This window comes from Barbus barbus (assembly GCF_936440315.1).
Source record: "Barbus barbus genome assembly, chromosome: 35".
Lineage (NCBI taxonomy): Eukaryota > Metazoa > Chordata > Actinopteri > Cypriniformes > Cyprinidae > Barbus > Barbus barbus.
In genome coordinates this window covers 23171261-23195707 of record NC_136763.1, presented here as the reverse complement: position 1 = coordinate 23195707, position 24447 = coordinate 23171261, and the positions used below count along the sequence as shown (strand labels likewise).

Genomic DNA, 24447 nt, shown 5'->3' with positions numbered 1-24447 from the left:
AACAATTATTCAAACAATATTTTAAACACATTTTCTTTTTTTAAATAACTCTGGTGACTGAAAAATATCTAAATGTTATTGTGATAATAATAACTGTAATAACTTTTTGCAAGGTTTACCATATGAACTGAATCCCATAGCATTAATAACCCAATTAATTCACATTTGTGACCAACATTCAGTTTTTAGTTTAAAAAAAGTGTATTTACTTACTTACTTAAACCTTATTATTTAACTTTATTTACTTAATGATTTAATGAAAATGAAGAGCATTTTGCATCACTGATCTTTCCAAATCGTGAAACTCATGCCCAAATACAAGTGTGTCTATTAATAGTATTCTCAACAGTTGATAACTTTTTAAGTGATGTAAATAGTCACATGACAAGGTAAAGTCTTCTCACTTAAATAAATAAATATAAAAAAAATAACTATTTATTTAGCCCCTTTACTTACAGTTTGCATCATTGAGCTACCAAAGTGGTAAAACTGATCCATAATTATAATAACTTACACAAATTAACCATGGATTTATTATACTTAAAGTGTAGTAACTATGTTTTATTTTTTGTTGCATTGATTGCCATTTGTATAACCAGAGTTTTACTAAAATTACCATGGTTAAACTATGGTTAGTGTTGCAAGACCAGGTTAACTTGTGGTTACTATGGTTTAACCTACCCATCTCATGAATGTGCGTCTCAATAGTAGGCCTACGCCAAATAAAAACGAAAACTCGTGGTATTGATACGCAAAATGGACTTTGGCGTGTATACTACGCGATGGGTAGGGTTAGGGTTGTAGGCTAGATGCGTATCATATGTACTCAAAAGCTGCGTGTCATATGCACGCCAACAAATTTCGTATTATATGCACGCCAAACACGCGCGTGCCATATATACGGCGTTTTCGTCTTATTTGTAGTAAAACCATGGTTAATGTTCATGGTCAATCAGGAGAAGAAAAAAAGACATGGTTACTACACTTTTACTATAATAAGACATGGTTAATTTTCGTGACATACAAATATACATGTACTAATTAGAACATAATTTCCAGCAAACTAGTAGTTTTATGTTGTTGTGCAGTAAAAGACAGCCCATGTGTGCGCGCCCCACCCACGAGCTGCAGCGGGCTATTTAAAGCGTGAGACCATCAATGCAACATTACACATCATGCTGGATTATTAAACACAGTCAGTGTATTTAAAACCAACTCAACTTCGTGATACCACCAAACGAAGCAGCAAGACTTACTGTCAGCTCAGGACGGATTCTTTATTATCTTTATTAAATATGATTCCAGTGCAGCTGATCTCAGCTTTGATAGTGGCGTGTGGTTGCAGCGCGCAAGCAAACTTCAGCCTGGATAATGACATTCAGTCCAGCTTCCTCCAGCGGCGGCTGAAGAGCCAGGAGCGCAGGGAGATGCAGCGGGAGATCCTCTCCATCCTCGGGCTGCCGCACCGGCCCCGTCCGCTCCCGCAGGAGAGGCACACCGCGGCTCCCATGTTCATGCTTGATCTGTATAATAACGCCATCCTGGAGGACTCCTATAAACCGGCGTACACCCCGGGACCCCCGATGCAGACCCAACAGGACAATCGCTTTCTCAGTGATGCCGACATGGTGATGAGCTTTGTCAATCTGGGTGAGCACCAGTCTTTAAAACAATATATTTTTAAAAAGTCCTAAAGCTGTGTCTATGGATTGCTAATGGGATTTCTTGATTTGGTTCCAAACATGATTCCTGTTAGATTCAAATGTTTGATCAGTTATCAGATTCTACTTTAATCAGTTATCAAAGAGGATCTTATCTGTTTCTAGGTGGATTCCATCATTCTCCGTCTTATCATGAATCATTTTGGCTGTATTATTAAGAACTGACTCTTTGGCAAAGAAAAACCTTCTTATTATTTCCCCTCTTGATTCTTATAGTTGTTAAAAAAGACTCCTGGCCGTTTATTTTAATTATAAAATGGTACTAGCAGTCATTTGGGATTATTGATTAGTTTTACATTTTTATATTTAGGTATGAATGAGATAATGCATGTTATTAATCATAGTTCATATCTAATATTTTAGCTCAATGTGTTCAGAAAATGCATTTAGTAGCAGCTAAATGTACTTATTTTTAGTTAAATGTATTATATAAATGCATTCATTTTTATTTTGCAGCTGTCCCTCAGTCATTTCATACTCAAGTGTGTGTTGCAGTAATATTTCCATTTCAGAGAGATCGAGAAAATGTGATTTATGATTATTATAATCATTATTATTATTATTATTATTTACTTTTCTAAACTGACTTGTTCAACAAATATCCACAGAATCCCCTCAAAGCTCTAAGACATGGGGTTTAATGGGGCTTTGTTTCGCATGACTAAGATTTAGGGAGGCATTTTTGAAGAGCGCTGAGGGCAGTAGACATTGAGGGTCACATACATCATCCGAACACTCTTGCTTTCAAGACTAGACCTTAGTGTGTGTTAAGTTTGTGTGTGCTCAAAAGAGATGCTGAATATTGATCGTAGGCCGAGATGTGTATGTAAATGCAGCTGTGTGAAACTAATGATGCAAATGTTTGTGCAAGTGTGTTTATTTATTAAGTTCAGAAAGGCATGATCTGGTCAGTGACTTCCTTGAGCATTTCTTAAACCCAGTTCCTGTCTTTATATTGTCTTTAGTATTCCAATGTGCTGTAAGTCACCATACGGCATCAGTATCTTCCAGCACAAATGACAGCTGCAGTTTATGCTGTGTTTAGGAGTGGAAAATAATGCACATGTTGGCGGACCTCTTGGGAATTTAATCAAACGTTTTACAGATTTTACGAGAGGGCAGGTTTATGATGTGTTTGGAGTCTGTGTTGACGGGGTGATCGGGCAGGTGCAGTTTTCTTTTTGATGACTGGCAGAGACATTTCCTCCCTCTGTTGAGTTATGTCAATATTGGCATGCCTGTAGTAAACATCTATCTATCTATCTATCTATCTATCTATCTATCTATCTATCTATCTATCTATCTATCTATCTATCTATCTATCTATCTATCTATCTATCTATCTATCTATCTATCTATCTATCTATCTATCAATTACAAGACCTGGCCTTGTAGATTTTAGACTAAAAGAGCTGAATTAAGTTTTTTGGCATGTAGCATAAGGCCTATATAAGATAAAAGTCAACCAGGATTACAATAACTAAACATAAACAAATAGTGATTGCTTATGTGAATTGTTAATCCAAATTCCAGCGAACTCAGTGTAGAAGCATGCACAGCAAGCAGCGTACAAATCCACCTGTTTATGTTCATAAGCTGATTTAAAGCAAGTAAGCAGATCTTCTATCAGATTTCTAGCCTGGGCACCAAAAGCCGATTAGACCTCCAAGTAGTTTTTCAGCTCAGAAAACACACTTTTCATTGTCTGATGTTTAGCATTCAGCCTGGAATTTAGACAATAGGACATCCTGCTATTGACTTCTAAAGTCCATTTTTGTAAACACACTTTTAAAAATGTTTCATGATATTTGAATGGTCATTTATGTGCTTTTTTAACCAAATGTTGATCAAATGCAACCGACTGATTAATCGCCGTAATTAATTCGATTAAAATTTTTCATTGATTGATAGCCCATATCCCACAGCGGAAAAGGCTTACGCTTGCATCTGTGAGTGTAATGACTGTTTTTACTCAACAGAGATTATAACAATTAAAACTTTTTGTTCTGCCAAGTGTATTGGCCCTCTTTCCAGCCCTCAGATAAAGAGCTAAGTGTTAAAACACAGCACATGGTGCGGCATGCATATCTGATCTTTGCATCATATGGCCTTTCACATAAACACACCAAACCTTACAAGCAATTATTGCACTCATAAAATACCCATGTTTTCCTTTCCAATGTTTAATTGCGGTCAAACAAATGACTCGCTATTTTGAGTATGTGCATGCCTCAGAGTTCTTCCTCTCAGAGTGTTTCCCCCAATAATCATGCTCTCGCAAGACAGTGAGAAGTTGGAAAAGACTCAAATGCATCACCGTTCCCTAGCACTTGATGTCATGTATTTACAGACATACAGTAAAATTAAGAGGAATCGTCATAACAGATTCCCTGCATACCTGCAGGAGGACACTTGAAAAGCTTGGACTGGGTGGAAGGGTGGAACTCAAGGATGACAGATTGGTTGTAAAAGCTGCACGAAACCTCCAGGAAATGTTTATGCCACCATCAGGCTGGAAATTCTGAGGATCGGCTCAGCTGGGTTTGGGCTGGGTTGATACAACACAGGGTTTAAGTCATTATAATTTTTTCCTCTGCACTCATTGAGATACTTTATTTTAGTCTTTCTTGCTCTTTATGGATGTGGATTAACACAGATTAAGATGTCAACAAAAGAGGAAATGAGGCCTAGACTATTAAAAAGATTATCTTTGAATAGTTTGAACTTTTATGCTGGTTATGCTAGAGTGGTGCTGTTTAAGCTGGCGTCTTTGGTGAAGCTGCTTGAGAAGCATGGTGGTGATCCCAGAATCCACTACCCAACATATGCTGGTCTTTTCAACAGGATAGGGACAACCTTCTCCCAGATGTGGTCAGCCATGTCTGGAAAACTTGGGACAAGCCAGATGCTACTCAAGACCTCTTCCTCATCTGGAAATAGATTGTTTTACCACAGTTAACAGGTCTCTCAGGTTAGCGAGGAGCCACCAATATACAGCCTGAATGTGCATGTGTATCCATTACGTATGTGTATATGCGGGGCACCGTTGGTTTCCGGGCCTTTAACAGGGCTTTTCTTGTGGTTGGCACATGTGTGTGATTGAAGTCTATGGTGGGTGGGTGCAGGGCCTGTGGTTTCTCCCCCAGCTTCGGTCCCCAGGGTACCCAGCGCCCAGATCAATCACCGGTTTATGGAAGCAAACATTTCTTTTTTGGACACAGTGATGTGGGTGAGGCAATCAAGCGTAAGCGCTCAGTGTGACTCCACAGCGTTTCTGACAGAATGAAGTCTGTTACAGTGACTTATGCTGTGGTGTCAGTGTGTGCGCTCATTGGTTTGCAACGATGCTGTGAAGTCAAATGAGACAAAAGAAAAGCATGTAGTTTGCATTCAAACCAAACCCAATTTAGATGATTTTTTAACCAGCTCACACATATGTGTCTCACACACAGTTAGCTGAGGCAGGAAATGTTACATTGTAAGGCTAGAATTATATTGCACACAATATAAGCAAGCACAGATTCATATAAATTTTCCATGTAAAATTCCAATTAATATGAGCTCATGAGCGTTTTAACATTTTAAGGCAATATGCAAATTCATCAGTCACTCAAAATAGACCTCAATTACATAATAAACATATATTAAATAATTAAATTCAATATGCTCAGATGTTCTGTTACATATATCTGAAGGTTCTTTAGGAAAAGTACAATCCAAAAATGTCTCACTTCAAAATATTACAAGGCTTTTATTCAACTGGCTGGTTTATGATATAAAACATAAAAAGAAAGTTCATTGGGCAGCAAACCCATGTCTGTGAATGAGACACCTTGAAGAAGACATTTGTGGCCAAAATGCCACAAATAATATAAAACATTTTTAAAAACTTCATCAATATAATGAAGTACACTCTTAAAAATAAAGGTGCTTCACGATGCCATAGAAGAACCTTTTTGTCCAGATGGTTCCATAAAGAACCTTTAACATCTGAAGAACGTTCTTTAACGTTCTTCAGATTATCAAAAAGTAAGAAAGAGATGGTTCTTTAAAGAACCTTTGACTGAATGGTTCTTTGTGCAACCAAAAAATGGTTCTTATGCAGTATGGCATCACTGTGAAGAACATTTTAAGCACCTTTATTTTTAAGAGTGCAGCTGGTTGAATAAATTATTTATAATATGAAATGATGAAAGTATAATAGAAATGACTTCTTCTTTAAGGACAGTTACATTACTATAATATAGTATATACTGCCCATTAAATGTATCTTCCCCTTTTCTGTAGTGGATCTAGATGAAGACCTCCATCTCTATCATCAGCACCACAGAGAGTTTCGTTTTGACCTGTCCCGCATACCGGTGGGAGAAACCGTGACAGCTGCGGAGCTTCGCATCTACAAGGACTTCGTACACGAGCGCTATGAAAATGAGACTTTCCGTGTCAGTGTGTTCCAGGTGCTCCAACAGAAGCCCAAAAGGTATCGCATTATAAAATACATAAATAAAATAATTGCATTTGGCCGTTCAGTCCTTGACATCATACAGAACATTACTTGCTCAACTGTGAATGATTCAATCACTTCATTTTGGAAACGTCCTGGTCCATTGTGGTACCTAACACCCACTTTCATGATCCAATTAATTTCCTGTTCTACTCTAAAATAGGTCCGATTATGCAAGTAAACTAAGTTTTTCACATTGACTTTGGATGTGCATCTGTATGCCCTTGGCATTTAATGGTTTGGTTATTTATTGTGTAAGTCAAAGATATAATTTTTCAGATATGTAAAAGCTAATTCATGACTTTGGTATGTTCTAGATGGTTGGGTTTTTTAAAGAACAGTATGCAAAGGCCTGCAGGCATAATAGAAAAACAAAGTGAAATGTCTGAAATGAAACATATGCCACCACCCACACTTTTTAGCCTAAATGTTGGAGGGATGGACTTACACACACACACACACACACACTGATTTGTCTGCCCAACGGTACATGTCTAGTGGCAGGGCTCCCACAGAATTCCTCAATCTGATTTACGGTGTGGCCGCTAACAAGCAGTGAGAGCAGCCGCCATTACAAAACCATTACTGTCAATTATTGAGATGCAAAGTCCTCAGTGGAAGGGAGGTTCTCCACCCCATTCCTCCACCCGAAATTATTTCCCCTTCGTTCCCCCATCGCTGATCACACCTCCTTGAAAAGTTTCTGATTGTGTCCGTAAAGCGGAGAACCGGAAGAAGTCCTCCAGGTGAGACATGCTCAGACAGACTATCTCTCTTGAGGTCTCCATTGCTTACTCTAAATTACACGAACACTAAAGCATTATCCACCCCCGACGCACACATTCCCTGTGAAGACCACCCATTGTGAATCATCCTTCCTGTACTTCTCCTATTGTCATGCAGAGACGGCTTGCCCCGTTGATGCGCACAGACAGCAAGGCGAGACAGGAGGAACATAAAGACCTAGGTGCTTGTTGGCCTCAAGGTCTGAAATCTTACCTGTAAGTCAAGTCATTGTTCTGGAGAGCCATCCAGAATCCCTTTTTTCATCACCAGAGGACAATTTGATCTCTGAAACATCACATTTAATAAGAGAGAACATGTTGTTGCCTGTTGCAGTGTAAGTTGTTTTTGATTTCATGGCTAGTATCAGCCAGACCTCAAGTTCTTATCTCATGGAGTAGAGCTTATTTTGTGATATCTGTATCTGAGAAGGACAACAAGTCCCGGCGTGTCACGGCATTTTTGCATCTCATTTCTGCAGTTTGTAATTTTGACTGCAGAGAAAACCTCTATGATGCTAATAGTAGCTCAAATTTGATGTGAACGAGGTGTTTTTAAACAACTGAAGTGAAAGTTTCTCTGAGGGTTATTTACTGTTTAATGGACATTTAATGTGGGGTCATATTCACATTGCCTGAAAATTTCTTTGGCAAAATCTAATAATTTCAATGGGAATCTACACAATCAGGAATTTCACATTAGATCAAAAGTTTTCACCAGGCAAGTTTCGCAGGTTTAAGTTAGACTTTCGGATTCGTCAAGTTGACCAACAGTTTGAAAGTTATTTCTGTGTGAGCTGTGCTTTATGCATTATTGACAACAGACAATTGACCTTTTTTATCCATTAAATTGTATGAAATTGACCCCTCCATTACTATCAATATGAAACGTAGACTAGTAGACCAGTAATCTCAGAACATTCTAGCAACACTCTAGCATTGCGTTTTTGGGTTTACCATGGGTAAAGAGCACTAATGTAAAACCTAGGTGTTTTTTATTGTTTCAGTGATCATATCCACTTTTTGCGTTTGTAGTAAAGAGCTATTGACCTATTTGCAGGGAGCTGTACCTGCTAGACTCACGAGTGGTATGGGCAGCAGAAGAGGGATGGCTGGTATTTGACCTCACGGTCACCACTAACCACTGGGTTATAAACCCAGGTCAGAACTTGGGACTGCAGCTCTCTCTGGAAACCGCATACGGTGAGCATCTACAAATATTAAAATATCTTAATAACACAACCATCCTAAACAGTCACATGGCCATTTGGGATAGGGGATAGAAACTTCTCTTAACATTTACTCACCCTCATGTCCTTCCAAATAATTTTTATTCTGTTCAAAACAAAATTACATCATAAACATGGGGATCCAGTGTTTTTTCTGGACAGTTGAAAGATTATTCAAATTAGTGGAATGACATGATCACAGAATTGTATTTTTCTAACTCATGAACAGAGTGTATTTATCATCAAGTCATGCAACTCGCTGTTGCCCTCTGCAGGTGAAAGAATGAACCCAAGGAGAGCAGGTCTGGTGGGCAGCACTGGACCTCAGATAAAGCAGCCATTTATGGTGGCGTTTTTGAAAGCATCAGGAATCCATCTCCGTAGTGTTCGCTCAGCATCAGGAAACAAACAGAGGGGTCACCACCGCTCTAAAAACCCCAAACCAGGTGTCGCGCCCAGCCAGGTGGCTTTGAAGACAGCTGAGGCCGCAGGTGACACTTTTTTACTAAATTTGTGTGTTAGTTCATTGCTGTAATTTCATTGTCAGGCTTTTTAATTTCTACCAGAAATATATAGCGTCATACTTAATAAACATACAGTTTATTAACATGTTATTAACAAAAGTGCTACATATTTATTCTTCCTCCTGTTCTATGCAGAGGGTGCCAGTATAGACCCCAAACAGGGCTGCAAGAAGCATGAACTCTATGTCAGCTTTAGAGATCTGGGATGGCAGGTACTGTGATCAGCTTCCTGTTTTAGACTCCCCCACGCAATGCCTTTATCTCCTCTAAACTGTCTCATCTTTCTTGCATTTCCAGGACTGGATCATTGCTCCCGAGGGTTACGCTGCGTACTACTGTGAGGGGGAATGTGTGTTCCCCTTGAACTCTTATATGAATGCCACAAACCATGCTATTGTGCAGACACTGGTGAGTCCCACAGTCATTTTCTGTGTTAAAGGAATAGTTTACCCCAAAATGAAAATTTGGTCATCTTTAACTGACCCCCACGTAATATCAAACTCACATGATTGTGTTTCCAATATAATGATAATTAAATGTTTTGTCCGTACATGTCAATGAGATCCAAAACAGAATAAAATTAATTGGTTATTCACTCTAAAATCAAATCTATTGGGGCCCAGATTGAATATGGCAACATGTCAATAATATCAAACTATAATTGTATTAATTTACAGAGTTCTCTGAGGAGTTTGATGGTCATTAGTTTAATTCGACTATTCAATATTTTTAATACTCATGTTCTGCAGTCATAATTATGTTTCAATGAAATCATGTCAAATCATGTGTTTCTCTGCTTATCCTAGGTCCATTTCATAAACCCGGACACAGTCCCGAAGCCCTGCTGTGCTCCTACTCAGTTACATGGAATCTCTGTTTTGTACTTTGATGACAGTTCCAACGTAATATTGAAAAAGTACCGCAACATGGTCGTCAGAGCCTGCGGATGCCACTAATTACTACGCATGCCCTGGAAAAAATAAGGGATGCAAATACTTTTCAAGAGCCCAGAGAGGAAAGAGACTGGAGCAAAACTGGACTCCTTTGTTAGAGGAGTGTGCATCCAAAGCATACATTTTCATTTAAAACTCAAAACTCCTGGAAATGTATGAGGTTGACCACAGCTGAGTCAAGTGTGTGGTGTTCTGGCTTTCATTTCTGCACAGAGAGCCAAGTTTGGAATATCAAAGAGGACATGAGCAGAGAGAAAGGACTGGCCTTAGAGATTGAACCAGACAAAAAGGCAATGGATTTAAGCACATTGCTTTATGGAGACGAAAACCACTCGTACGATGGCATGAAATCACTGAAGTAATTCCTGGAAAATTCATGCCATGACTTATCAACTTGTCTTGAACCACATGTTTCTATTGTGGGTTTTCTTATTTATTTATTTTTTTCTTCTGTTAACAACTAAGCATAAAAAATGTGAGTTAAATTGAACGGGAATCTTAAATCTTAAATATCTTAAAGAATCTTAAATATCTTTTTCATTTTACATCATAATGTCCCTTTGTTTAAAATTCTGGTTATTTCCAGGTTTAAATTAGGTGATGAATCACAGAATTTCCACGTGGTTGCAGACTTTTAGACCCACTGTATTTTGCACAAGATGTAAAATAGAAATGCAAATGTTGGGTGTCCGTTACAGTGAGTCAAAGCGATGGTTTTTAATTTCAGTCTTTCAGGACACTCAACGAACCCTTACACAGATGTTCAGCACTCGATTAAACAGGTCTGCAGGAAATAGGCAACTTCGAATCACTTTGGTTTCATCACATACATGAAAGAACACGTGTTTTCTCTCAGCAGTTATCAGTCATTCAGTTCATAAAAAGCCTGTATTTAGCCTTTGAAGGGTTTCAGAAGAGTCAAGATCAGTGTTTACAGAGCAATTGGTAATTTATTCTCATTTGTTCTCATTTACTACTCGTGGTGTTATTACCATTAATTACCACGGTATCTTGTTTTAGCTAATCAAAAGTGTGTTTAGTGCTATGCTAAGCTAATAGGCTTAGCTGCTATATTGCTAACTAAAGGTCACTGAAGAAAACAAAGAAAAGGAAATGCTTAATTTGACCATTTTTATAACTGCTGTAAGATAATGTGACATGTAATTTGAAATACATCAACAATTATTTTCAGAATTAAGACTAAATAAAGCAAGGATTTAAGTAATTTTAATCAGACAACAAATAAGAGTACATGTATATGCGTGTATACACCATTAGTGAATGAACCCTTTGTTGTGAAGAGTGTGAATGTGTGTGGGTCATCTCAAGGGTCAGTGTTGCAGTGTGTGTCCACCTGCAGTATCAGAGCCATCACTTAGACCGTCCTCGCCTGTGAAGAGCGGCCAGGCCAGCAGGTGGGCGGTATCAGGAGAGAGCATTTGGTTATGATCTGAACATTAGGAATAAATCAAATGATGAAATGAAATGAATAAAACTGTCTAAAGAGGAGCAGGTGCGTTCGATTTTGGAAAAAGTGACCCGTGCAGCTGTTCCCAATAACATCGATACAATACAACATTGTAGCTGTGCGTTAGCGTCAAAGAGGCGCTGGTGGAAAAGATGGCCTTCAAAACCAGATGGTTGGAGAACTGAAAAACGTATACAGTACAGTTGTGTAGAAAATATGTTTTTTCATCATGAAAATTGTAATACAAAAAATTCACAAAGTGACCCCTTCTCATTAATCAAACAATGCAAATGCGAATTTTCTATGAAATGAGATGTTTTGCATTGTTTTATGGGATGGTTTCTACTTGGACCTGAGAATGTTAATGATTAACTCTCTAGGCATTAGGTATTACATAGAGACCTTGTTCAGAAATAGGATGTAAAACATTATGCAAATCTTTTAAACATTATTGTTGCATGCCCTCATTATGTTGCATGTTTAATTCAGCAAGTGGTTTATGCGTATCTCATGAAGTTGTATACATCTGGGAGGTCTTGTTGCAGCAAAGCAGCATTATGATGAATGGGAATGATGTCAGGTTTATTTATTAGATCTATGGGTTGCCCATGATTTGCTAGTGGAAGCAGGTGGTATTTTTACAACAAAATATATATTTTTTCAAATCTATAATAATGCATTCTAAAATAATTTATAACAATAATTATAGAAAGCATATTATTGAAAAAAAGTCATACATATTATTTGCATATATATGCTAAGTTTATTTTGTCAGCTTTTAGAAGTACACAGGTATATAGATTTCCACCGATTTAACAGAAGCCCATGAAGTCCAGATTCAAACCGTCGAATATCAGATATTGTACAGGGTTTTTAGGATGTTCTTGATACCAGTGTATGTGCACACAGGAAATTATAGACTGCAAAACAAAAATAACTACTGTAATATCCATTATATTTTGTTGTTAGTTTTTGTAAGAATGTTGTAAGGAGGTCTGATTTGTATTTTGTGACAAAATAAACTACTGTTCAAAAGTTTAGGGATCTGTAAGATATTAATTAATAAATTTTTAATGTTTGAAAGAAGTTTCTTATGCTCGCCTATGCTGCATTGATTCGATCAAAACTACAGTAATATTGAGAAACGTTATTATATTGTTTTTTTTATTATAATATTTTTCAAGATTGAATTCCTGTTATATCAAAAATAAATTTTCAGCAGCCATTACTCATGTCTTGTCAGTCTGTCACATGATCCTTCATAAATCATTTTAATATGCTTATATGCTTATACTCAAGAAACATTTCTTATTATTATCAATGTTGAAAAACATTATGCTGCTTAGTATTTTTGTGGAAATTATGATAGTTTTTGCTGGATTCTTTGATGAAAAGAAAGTGTAAAAGAAATGCATATATTTTAAATAGATTTTATTTCTAGCAATGTAAAAATAAATGTACTGCCACTTTTGACCAATTTGATAAATACAATATTGTCTTTAAAAAATATTTATTTATTTAAAAAATAAACTCACTGACCCTAAACCTTTGAACGGTAGTGTAATTGAATTGGTAACATTGCAGTTACTATGCACACACTTATATTTGCAAAAGATGATATTTACAATGTACAAATACTTACGTACAATACAAACAAAGTTAGTGAAAACTTCAATTAAATTCTACAATATATGACTTTTAGCATTTAGCTGCTCAATTTTCAAAGGGGAAAGGGAAGGGGTGTGTGGCCAAGTATGGTGACCCATACTCTGAATTTGTGCATTTAACCCATCCAAGTGTACACTCAGTAGTGAACATACACCATATGCTGTTGGGGGTTCAGTGCCTTGCTCAAGGGTCTCACCTCAGTCGTGGTATTGAGGGTGGAGAGAGCGTTGGTTATTCACTCCCTCCACCTACAATCCCTGCCAGACCTGAGACTCGAACCCACAACCTTCAGGTTACAAGTCCAACTCTCTATCCATTAGGCCACGGCTGCCCCTCAATGTTGTGTACTTTGGAAATTTCCCTCAGTTCAGGAGCTGTGAAGTGTCTCTTTCTTGATTGATGTTTTTTCTGCAGTGTGGGGTTATTTTCGGCATGACACTTTGGGTCCGCATTATCTCCACTCACTTTAGCTGGGCTCTGATTGGCAGGCTGAGATGAAGAGGCGGGCATATGCGTCAGTGCCAGGCACACGTCACCCACCTTTAGTTGGCGGCATTGTAGTCTGCAGGTTTGACTTGTATGTTGAGGGTTACAGGAAGACCAGCCATGACCACAAACAAAGAAGGGAAGCCCTTCACTCACCTCCAGCGACAACTGCAGAGAAAATGTAAATATTTTAAAGGCATACTTCTCCAGAAAATGACAAGTGTGGCATAATTTATTCCTGATGTCCCTCCAATGAGTTTGCTGTTCAGCATTTAAACACTTGGTCAGTGTTTGCTTGGTAGTTTGCAACATGCTTCAGAAACCCTCCACCTTATTTATTATAGCATTATAGTTATCTTTGTCTTGGGGTACACACACACAGAAAGCTGCTTATTACTCATTTATCCATGTTTCTTTATTGCTCCGATGTGTCAATAGCTCCTGCTAAACGCTACACAGATATATTTGTATATCACAACGATATATAAATTATATAAAAACGTTCAATCAATTTACACTTTATATCATCGCCGACATATATTTACATTTATGCATTTAGCAGACGCCAAAGCGACTTACACTGCATTCAAGTTACAGTTTTTAAATTTTATCAGCTCTTGCTTTCCCTGGGAATCGAAGACATGATCTTGGCGTTGCTAGCGCCATGCTCTACTATTTGAGCTACAGGAAAGTTTATATATATATTGTTATATCGCCATAGCAACCAGTAATGATTAAAGTTTAATGAACCCATTTGACTAGCTAGTTGATAAAACCAAAATCTGACAAAAAAATCTAGCAAGACTGACTAGTGCTAACGCCATGTTCCCCTTGCTAGTGCTCTTTTTTTTATCTGCTGGGACAGGTATGCTTTCTTTCCCACAAAAGCAAGATCACCTTGTTTTAATGTTAAAGTCATGCACATAGTAGTGCGATGACCATTTCAAGCATTTTGTATGGTTCATACACCGCAAAACAGCATGTATTTGACTGAAAATCCAGAACCATCAACTATAAAGATAGCACTGTGAATGATGATATATATAGTTGTCAACAAATGGGATGCTACATTTGATTCAAAATTAAATATCTTAAATATCTACGATTTTTACTTTAATAAGATTTTCCCAGGAAACCTGGCATCCTCCACATTTCATATTGTTTCCAACAGCAAAGCACTTGAATGTGACATGCTTGTAATCAGGACTTCTGAAATTGGAAATAGTAATTGATCGCACACGAAGGCAGTATTATTCCTTATTTCCTTAAAGGAATCCAGAAAATGTCATTACCCAATTCTAGATGGAGTCATACAGCTGCAGCTCACATGCATGAAAGTGGCATGTTTGAACTAGTTGATACAGGAAATCAGCAGTCTAATAAAGAGGTTGATTGGCAAAAACATATTTTAAATACATGTATTTGAAATACTGCCCATCCCTGATTCACATGATGCATCGGCAGCCAATGAGCTTGCTACTCAACATTCAAACACTTGGCCAGTGTTTGCTAAGTATTTTTCAACATGCTTCACCATCCACCTTCCCCAGATCCACCTGTATAGATCTGCTGAGATAATTTCATGTACGCTATATGTGCAGCATCAGTATTTCTTACATGCTCACAGTAGCATGCCTGCGGATGTATTGGCAGTAGCAAGTCTTGGTACTTGCTCTGCTGCAGCAGCAGCAGTGTATCAGATCTATTCTGCCAAGACCAAATACATTAACATTGCCAAGTATATTAATCTTTCTGAGAGTTGTCATGACAGAAGTGTGTTCAAAACACAAAAATAGCCTATGCAGGACATATATTCTTTTGTGTTATACAGACAGTCTGAATAGTAAAATGTAATCATTCCTTTAAAGTCCAATGTGCAGCATGTCAGGAGTATTTTTATTTTTTACCTGTGAGTGGTCATGCTCAATCTCCACATGTAAACATGAGAGCGTTGGGGTGGGTGAGGGAGTCATCTTCAACAAAGTGAAACGCTCCAGTGTCAGCTCTGGATGTAACTGAGCACACCGCTCCAAATCCTCCATCTTTAAATCCTCCACCCGCTTCAGCCGGCCGCCCTCAAGCTCCACCAAAGTGCCTTCTGCAAAGCGACGGAGAAACCAAAAGGCAGAAGAGGAGGATTTAGAGTGTGAGCTAGTGTTTGTTTGGAGATGGTGTTTTTCTGCTTCTTCTCTCCAGACCAGCAGGGGGAGCTCTTTTCTTGTTTGCGTTTCATATTCCTGCTGTGATTCTTCAGGCACAGCATGAGTAGAGTCGCTTAAATTGAGCAGCTGGTTGTACTCAATATTGTGTTTAAAATATTCTTTATTAGAATCTGTATGCAATAAAGAACCTAGCAGTGGGTTGTTTTTCACATAATGTCTCCCACGATCTCTTTTAGAGCAGATTCTCTGACTTTGTGGTTCGTGGTACCAATGTGAATATCTCGGTCTCTCTTTCTGCATGCACATTTTGACTTCCTCATTTGGAATATCTCTTCTTAGAGTATCCCTAACAAACCCTCTATGAAAATATGAAGCTGGCAGTGGGTCGATTTGTGGATTATGCAGCTTTCTGAAACCATTGACAAGTCCATGTCCTACTTCTGGAGTTAAATAACTCCAGTATGAAGTACCCATTCCAGTACTGTGCAGCGTATTTGGGTCGCTGACAAGTAATTTTGATGAAGGTGATAAATATCTACTGCTAGTAGAGTTCAGGCTCGGTGAAGGGTGGATCTGATTTGCTCCTATAACACATGAGAGGTCTGGGCTTGTGACAGGGCCTAAATCACACCGGTAAGTATACACGTTAAATCCATCTGTGACAACATCAGGTGTGGGTTCACGTACTTGTCTAGATCTTCTGTAAATTAAATCCTGATTCCAAAAGGGTGAAGGGGTTTTAAAAATGGGCTCGGATGGCTGTTCATTTGGTACGGAATCCCATTTTTCTAAGACTGAGGAGGAACTCGTATGTTTTGCCATGAGCACAACAAAGATTGTGCAGTATCAAATTTGACATAAATGCTGTGCTGTCCTCCTCTTTCTCTCGTTAAAACGACTTGTTTAGTAGTTGTGGCGAAATGTCAATACAATTGTTTATGGTGAAAATTTGCTTATGGGGAAGAATGAAACCATTTAAGATGTTCTCAGAAAACGCTGTGAAGATATTTTCAGGGCATAAACTCTTGCTGGATGATTAAAGTTCAGCTGAGTAAGGTGCTAATAGTTGTTGTGATGAGGAAAATGATTTAGGACTCAAAGGAGACTTGTGGCTTCATATTGACTGGGGTACTATTGGGTGGATTCTGAAAAAGAAAAGAAAAAAGTGTAAATTAGCAAAAGCCACCTTTAAGCAGCAGTTATGCTGTATTTAAGTCAAACTGTAAAATAAATAAAGAACATTTTAAGTTTCAAGATGCAGTATATTATAATGTACTGTATAATGTTTGCTATGTTATGCTTTTATGCTTGCATGTTATTGATGTTGGTTATGAACTTCTCTTTGCAAGTTTTTTCTTCATTGTACACTGGATGCAAAAGTTTTCAGCCCCTCTGTTTTTTGTTGTTGTTGTTTTGTTTTTTGCATTGTCCTTTATTTTAAGTAAACATGTAACATTTAAATAACCAGCTGGGCACCACTTTTGATTGTGGAATAAATAAATATTTAGGTGCATTATGCATGCAAATGTTATATTTCTACAATAGAAATCTTGTGAAGCTGCTTTTGTGCAATGCTGCATGCACACCAATAAGTGTCAGTATAAAGTCCAAGACCACTGTTGTATTAGCCAATGAATTAGGTCAACAAAGTGTGGACTCATCAGAGGACAGTAAGGGTGAAGATGCCATTAACAGGGCCATGTCCCCTCTTGTTTTATAATCAAAAAGTCAAAATTTCCAAGGTCCTGTATATGTCAAAGACTGAGTAACTACAGTTGATCCCCCTTATTTTGTATTGCTTCCCTCCAAACACTTGTGATTCAAATTACCGGATAAAATCAAGCCTTGTCCTACATTTTCTCTCACTGAATATCCTGTTTCACTCAGAAATGAAACCAAAAAATTGTATTTCATATTTGTTTTTTTGTTTTTTAAGGCAAACCAATAATCCAATATTGTTTTCAATAACTTCAAGATTAGTACTATCAAGGTAATGCAATTTTCATTCGAAATAAGCTGCTTAATTTATGACGCTTTCTTAATGTTTCTTAAAATTTCCTTTAACTGCTAATATCATTTCTTTTTTTGTTCAAGTGTTACCCTGCAGAAATGTGCTCTATACTTTCCAAGTGTCTCTTCACTAACAATTTGATAGCTTAATGGTACACTAATAACAGCATTCAGCGCCAGACGACCTGCCTCACTCCAGCTTTTAGTCTACAAACTTCAGTCTGCCCCCGAGTCAGGGCGTTTCTATGGCAACACATTTTTCATAATAACAGTACATGTTTGACGGTCAAGAATAAAAACTATGGCAAGTAGGAGAGGTTACAAATACTCACCGTTTTGAAATGAAATGAATTAAGAACAACCCAATCTTTGTTTGATCTCATTTCTGAATGGGATGCACCTGGTCCGTTTCAACATTTCTTTTGATTTTCACCCCAAATTCAGTGTTAGACTTAGGAAAGTTTTCAATTCTCACGCTGTCAGAAATGCATTATGCTGTAAGGTATGAACTGTGGAAAGAGGTATTTACCTATTCAAATCCCCCAGCTGTTTATTCAAATGAAATGACTAATGCTGTCATACAGTATTTATAACCCTCAATCTATATACATTTTTCAGGTAATGCTATACAGAACATTAACACAATTTGAATTTGAAGTGATAGGCAAATACAAGAATTGCTCATTTCTGTGGGACAGCAGACTTTTAGATTTTTATTGGAAAAGTGAATATTTGTCATGGAATGTCATGATGCTAAACATTAATTTGAGCAGAACGATCCAAAAATTCACCTCAGTTCTGCAGCCCATCTACAGCATGATAAAACTATTCTTGGCCAAACAGTTCAAGAGGAATTCAAAAAATTAAAAAACAAATAAAATAAAATAATAATAATAATTCTCAGTGGTCTATAGCACTTATCAGCAATATACCTTGCATATTGTTAAAGAAGAGGTTCTGACTGTGGTAATATTGTACTGCTAAATATACAACTGTGCAGTTCTATGCAAATTAAATAATGTAGGCTGACTTATGAAAGCAAAAGTGTTATGAAATGAAAAATGAAATGAAATGTAGCTTTTTTAATAGTAGTTTCATAACAACATAACTTGTGCTTAATTACATTTACATTACTGCAAATAAAAATTTAAATAAACAAAAGTAATAAACAAAATTCTAAAGTTGACTATATAAAAGGAACGGTCAAATATAGAGAAGTGCCACTGCACACCAAACACATCAACAAAACAAAAAAATGACCTTACCTTCAGACACCCCTTGCTTTACATAACATAAAGGTCTGTGCTGTTGAAATGCTGTGCATCCAGTTGTGATGCTGACTTGCATATAAACTCTTATTTTCATTCCTCCTACTCTCTCTCAGTTTCTCCCACTCTCCTCTCAACTCTGTCTGACGACTGATGCTCTCTCTCTCTCTCTCTCACACACACACACACACACACCATGAAACTTGCTCTTTTCAATATATTTTGTAGCGTATGTAGCTATAGCTTTACACTATTATTTACACAAATTTACAGAAATGTAAATTGCTAGGTTGCTAAGGCTTTCTGAGTTTCTGAGTATATGATTGCTAGGGTGATCTGAATGGTTGGCAGGATGTTCCTGTGTAGTTAAGGTGTTTGTGTGGTTGTTAGTGTGCTCTGGGCAGTTGCCAGGGAATTGTGTGTTGTCAAAAGTACCGACTTCGTTACCCGCCGGTACTAAAATAAAGAAAAAATGTTGTGATACCAGCATTTCCCGCAAGCTTTTTGAGCTGCTGAGCGGATTCTTAAACACCTCTGATTGTCCATTGTGTTCACATGCTGTACATGTATGCCTATATAACAGATGATTGGCTACAATGATCATCGCTTCACGCTCTTCACCGAACGCTTACACATGGTTAGTAGAGCTTTGCTTTGTGATTGCTAGGTTTTTGTGTCTTTTGTGTTGCTGTGTAGTTGCCATGGTGTTGCTATGCAGTTGATAAAGTATTCTGACTACTTCTTTTGCATGTTGTATTGAAGCTGAAATGTAAGATGTCAAGGTGTTGTTTTATGGTTGCTAAGGTATTCTTAGCATTTTCCTAAGTGCTTGCTTGGGCTTAGTGTCTCAGTGCAAGGGTGTTGCTATGCAGCTGATAGTGTGGTGAGTGCTTGTTGTTACATTCATATGCAGTTTATGGGGGTTTCCAGGATGTTGCTGTGTGGTTGTGAGTGTGTTCTCTGCAGTTGTTGGTATGCGGCTATGCAGTTATTAAGGTGTTTTAGAAATGGGGTAACAAAATGTTCTGGGTGGTTGTTAGGGTGTTCTGAGTGGTTGTTATGTTAGGGTGTTCTGAGTTGTTGTTAGGGTGTTCTGTGTGATTATTATGTTAGGGTGGTTGTTAGGGCATTCTGAGTGGTTGTTAGGTTGTTCTGAGTGTTTTTTAGGGTGTTCTGGTGGTTGTTGTTGGTTACTAGGTTGATATGGGGTAACAAGGTGTATTCTGAGTGATTTTCATGTTAGGATGGTTGTTTGGGTGTTCTGAGTGGTCAAAAAGGCATTACTGTTAACACAACACATACCCCTCCATATGTCCCTTTTCTATATAACCTCTGCTTACTCTCTCCCTCCCGGCAATCTGCTATGGTTTTATCTACGCTTCCTCCCCTTAAACAGTTATCATCTCTTGATGCTAACAGTGCTACTGATACTTTTTCAGCTCCACTCTGATGTCTTGTTTAGACACTTTCTGCCCCTTATCTTCCAGGCCAGCCCGTACCACCACGAACATCGTTCTAAGCTCAGGGCTGCAGAAAGGGTATGGCGCAAATCACTAAATCCTACTGACCTTAATTTATATCTATCACTCCTCTCTGACTTCTCTGCTAATGTCTCCACTGCTAAAATGACATACTATCATGACAACCTCCTGGACAGCAACCAATCTGGCTTCAGAAGTGGACACTCGACTCTCAGTTGTTGAAGCCCTAAGACTTGCAAGAGTGGCTTCCAAATCTTCATTACTTATCTTGCCAGATCTGTCCGCTGCTTTTGATACCGTCAACCACCAGATCCTCCTGTCAACCCTATTGGGAAAGGGAATCACAGGAACCACACTCAAGTGGTTTGAGTCTTACCTCTCAAATAGGTTCTTCAAGGTATCTTGGAGAGGTAAGGTATCCAAGTTGCAACATCTAGCTACTGGGGTGCCTCAGGGCTCAGTTCTTGGACCACTTCTTTTCTCTGTCTACATGGCATCATTAGGTTCTGTCATTCAGAAACATGGCTTTTCATATCACTGCTATGCTGATGACATTCAAATCTACCTCTCATTACATCCTGATGATCCAACGATAGCTGCTTGCATTTCAGCATGTCTAACAGACATTTCTTGCTGGATGAAGGACCATCACCTTCAACTCAACCTGGCTAAGACAGAACTGCTGGTGGTTTCAACAAACCCATCACTTCATCACAATTTCACCCTCCAGTTAGGCTCATCAACCATAACCCCTTCAAAAACAGCCAGAAAACTTGGAGTTGTGACAGATGAATTTCTCAGACCACATTGCTAAAACCGCAGATTTGCTTTATACAACAGCAGGAAGATCAGGCCCTTTCTTTCGGAACATGCAACACAACTCCTTGTTCAAGCTCTTGTTCTGTCCAGACTGGACTATTGCAATGCTCTTTTGGCAGGTCTTGCATCCAGGGGCGGACTTAACCAATAGGCGAGGTAAGCGGTCGCTTAAAGGCCCAGGTATTCAGGGGGCCCCGTCTGATATTCACAAAACATATTTGGCAAATGCACCAGTATGTATTTGTGTTATGGAGAGCGTCAAATGTTCAATCACCACTCAAAACGCCGAGTTTTTGTCAGGTGCGGAGTTCTGCAAGCTTGTGAATCCTCTCATTATAACAACGTGTAAATAAGATGTAGGCTAAATATGAGATTCATTGTGCAGAGAGCTTATTAACGGAACGTCGTGAGATTGCGATGAACTGAAGTGAGTGACAGCTTTTCGTGATTACAGATGGAGCGCTCTTTGCGTGCATTCTAAGCTGTTTTGACTGTCTCAGAACAGTTATATTCACCTCAGTAAAGAAATTATTGTGTTTCAAGTCATAATTTTATTTGTCTTGATGTTTCAAAATGACTCTCTTGCGTGCTTTTCCTAGGTGCACCAGCGCAAACAATAAATGCAAATGAACTATAAACTAAAAACGCGTATAAATGCACAAATGCAATGACTGGAGATTTTCGCTTAATAGATTACATTTTCGATTTGTTTCTCGGCAAACCCTATCGTATGCGTATGGGATAATTTTTATGACATTTTAATCCTTTTAGGAAAAAGATTGAAGAAGTTTACAATTCATTAAATGGACAAGTGCAAGCATTTTTCTTTCTTTCTTTTTTATATAATGTCTTCTTTTGTTATCTGTAAAAAAAATAAAATAAGGTAGCTTAATATGGCTTTAGAACAGCATCAAGTTGACTAATTATTTAGGCTACTTAAGTTGTGAAGGGGAAATAGTTACAATAAATAATAATTATAACTATAATGAGAGAGAGCTAGCGAGCAAAATAAGGGTTACATGTAAAATATCATTATAGTTATTGTGTTGGGGCCCCGTACCTGAAATTTGCTTAGGGCCCCCAAATCACTAAGTCCGCCCCTGGTTCCATCAAACCTCTACAATTAATCTAAAATGCCGCTACAGGATTAATCTTTAAAGAACGCACGAAAAGAACGCACGTCACACCTCTGTTCATCAATTTGCACTGGCTACCAATCTCACATAAAATTCAAGGCATTAATGTTTGCCTACAAAACCACCACTGACTCTGAGTGGTCGTTATGTTAGGGTGTTTGTTAAGTTGTTCTGAGTGATTGTTAGGTTGTTCTGGGTGGTTGTTAGGGTGTTCTGATTGGTTGTTAGGGTGTTTTGAATGGTTGTTGTTGGTTAGTGTGTTGATATAGGGTAACAAGATGTTCTGAGTGGTTGTTAGGGTATTCTTTTTGGTTACTAGTGTGTTATGGGGTAACAAAGTGTTCTGAGTGGTTGTTCGGTTGTTTCTGAGTGGTTGTTTGGGTGGTTGTTATGTTGTTCTGAGTGGTTGTTGTTGGTTACTAGGTTGATATGGGGTAACAAGATGTTCTGAGTGGTTGTTAGGATGTTCTTGTTGGTTATTAGAGTGTTGATATGGGGTAGCAAGGCGTGCTGAGTGGTTTTTAGGGTGTTCAGGGTGGTTGCTAGGGTGTGCTGAGTTTTTGTTAGGGTGTTCTTGTTGGTTACTAGTGTGTTGTTATGGGATAACAAGGTGTGCTGAGTGGTTTTTAGGGTGTTTGTTGTGGTTGCTAGGGTGTGCTGAGTTTTTGTTAGGGTGTCCTTGTTGGTTACTAGTGTGTTGTTATGGGGTAACAAAGTGTTCTGAGTGGTTGTTTGGGTGGTTGTTAGGTTGTTCTGAGTGGTTGTTGTTGGTTACTAGGTTGATATGGGGTAACAAGATGTTCTGAGTAGTTGCTAGGGTGTTCTGAGTGGTTGTTAGGGTGTTCTTCCTGGTTATTAGTGTGTTGATGTGGGGTAACAAGGTGTGCTGAGTGGTTTTTAGGTTGATCTGGGTGGTTGTTAGGGTGTTCGGGGTGGTTGCTAGGGTGTTGTATGTGATTTACAGGACAAGTCAACAATTTACAGGAAACACGTACTAATGAAAAATGTATACACTGAATGCACTGTTAAAAAAGAAATAAATAAATAAAACGAGTAAGTGTCCACCAAATGCGTAAAGCTATGATATATTTCACATTTAATAACATCAGTGGGCGTCAATTACATTGAAGATTATGTCCATATAATTGTACATTTTATGCAAAACAGATCTCATGAAAGTACTCCTTCTTTTAACTGATGGGACTTCACATCATTCCATTACATGTTTTTCCTAACTGGGTCAGATTTTACATTGTTTTTCACCCACCAGATTTAGACCCAAACAACAGTCAGACGTGTTAATATTATCAGGGTAACCCGTCTGCACTTTTGCTTTATTTTGCTTGCACTTGAAACGTTAGTGACATGCTGAGGCCACAAACACTGAAGTGAAGCCCACACACAGTCACAAGGATTCTCTGTCTGAGTCATATGAGAGCTCTATAACACCACACAGCCCTCCAAACACACACATTGCCTGCATGTCAGTCTGGATTGTAAAGATAGATGTGTGTGTGTGACATTTAGAAAGAACTAATGCTGATACAATCATGTTTTCCACACATCCCACACACTCTTACAGCTGTGGTAAACTAATCTTCAGATGCAACAGAAGTTCAGCTGCACTTTTGAGGGTGTGTATCTTCTGAGGACAGTTGAAGAGCAGTTTCAATACTAAACCGGAGAGAAACAATAACCTCAATTCTGGTCCTCTCAGCCTCACATGAACAATATTGTCACCTTTTATAAGCGAATGCTCAGACGAAACAGTGTAAAACAGAATTGTTTTTGTGTTTTGGTTTGCATTTTGCTATTTCCTAAATGTGTATCTATTAGATGCTGCTGTGGTTACTTGAGTGATGCCACTGAAAGTTTAAAGACATATTTTAGATAGTTTGAATGTGGGTTTTCAGACAACACTTACACAAAGGGCAATTGCTAACTGTAAATGTACCACAATGAACAATTACGTGTTGCATTTCACATCTAAAGTGTATATATTTGGGCCGGTATGAAAGACAGCCTTTAAAATAAATAAATCAATAAATACACACCCTGATCTGACAGGTTTGGTTAATTGCCACTAGATGGCGCTTTGCATGTAATCTTAAAACTAGGCTAAGTGCACTGAAAAATCCTAAAAAACAAACAAATCATGATCATGCACTGCAGCTTAAAATAGTCCAAATACAAATTTCTGCTTTTATTATTATTATTATATTTATATTTTACTACT

At 38.1% G+C, this 24447-nt stretch overlaps 2 protein-coding genes across 3 annotated transcripts; one reads left to right on the top strand and one right to left on the bottom strand.

Moving 5' to 3' along the window:
• Positions 1-1295: 1295 nt before the first annotated feature.
• On the top strand, positions 1296-9716 carry LOC306854811 (bone morphogenetic protein 7-like; the record flags this gene model as incomplete). Its single annotated transcript, XM_079393039.1, has 7 exons — positions 1296-1650; positions 6009-6201; positions 8068-8210; positions 8512-8727; positions 8896-8972; positions 9058-9168; positions 9567-9716. 7 exons carry the CDS (start codon positions 1296-1298, stop codon positions 9714-9716), a joined length of 1245 nt encoding a protein of 414 aa, XP_079249165.1.
• A 2211-nt stretch (positions 9717-11927) lies between these two features.
• LOC306855349 (uncharacterized protein) lies at positions 11928-18920 on the bottom strand. Of its 2 annotated transcripts, XM_079393974.1 has the most exons (3): positions 18773-18920; positions 15243-16642; positions 11928-13503 (listed from the first exon to the last, which is right to left on the bottom strand). In XM_079393974.1, exons 2-3 carry the CDS (start codon positions 16317-16319, stop codon positions 13159-13161), a joined length of 1422 nt encoding a protein of 473 aa, XP_079250100.1. In that variant the 5' UTR covers positions 16320-16642; positions 18773-18920; the 3' UTR covers positions 11928-13158. The 2 variants fall into 2 exon arrangements, with proteins under 2 accessions (XP_079250100.1, XP_079250099.1); XM_079393973.1 differs by lacking the exon at positions 18773-18920 and having other exon boundaries at positions 15243-16132.
• Between the last annotated feature and the right edge of the window lie 5527 nt (positions 18921-24447).

What these genes read in the sequence shown, in the direction of transcription:
- LOC306855349 (XM_079393974.1), bottom strand. Translation starts at nt 16,319, where the DNA reads ATGGCAAAACATACGAGTTCCTCCTCAGTCTTAGAAAAATGGGATTCC. An exon ending in TTGAGCATGACCACTCACAG is followed by an intron (nt 13,504 to 15,242) that starts GTAAAAAATAAA and finishes TTTTCTCTGCAG; the next exon opens with TTGTCGCTGGAGGTGAGTGA.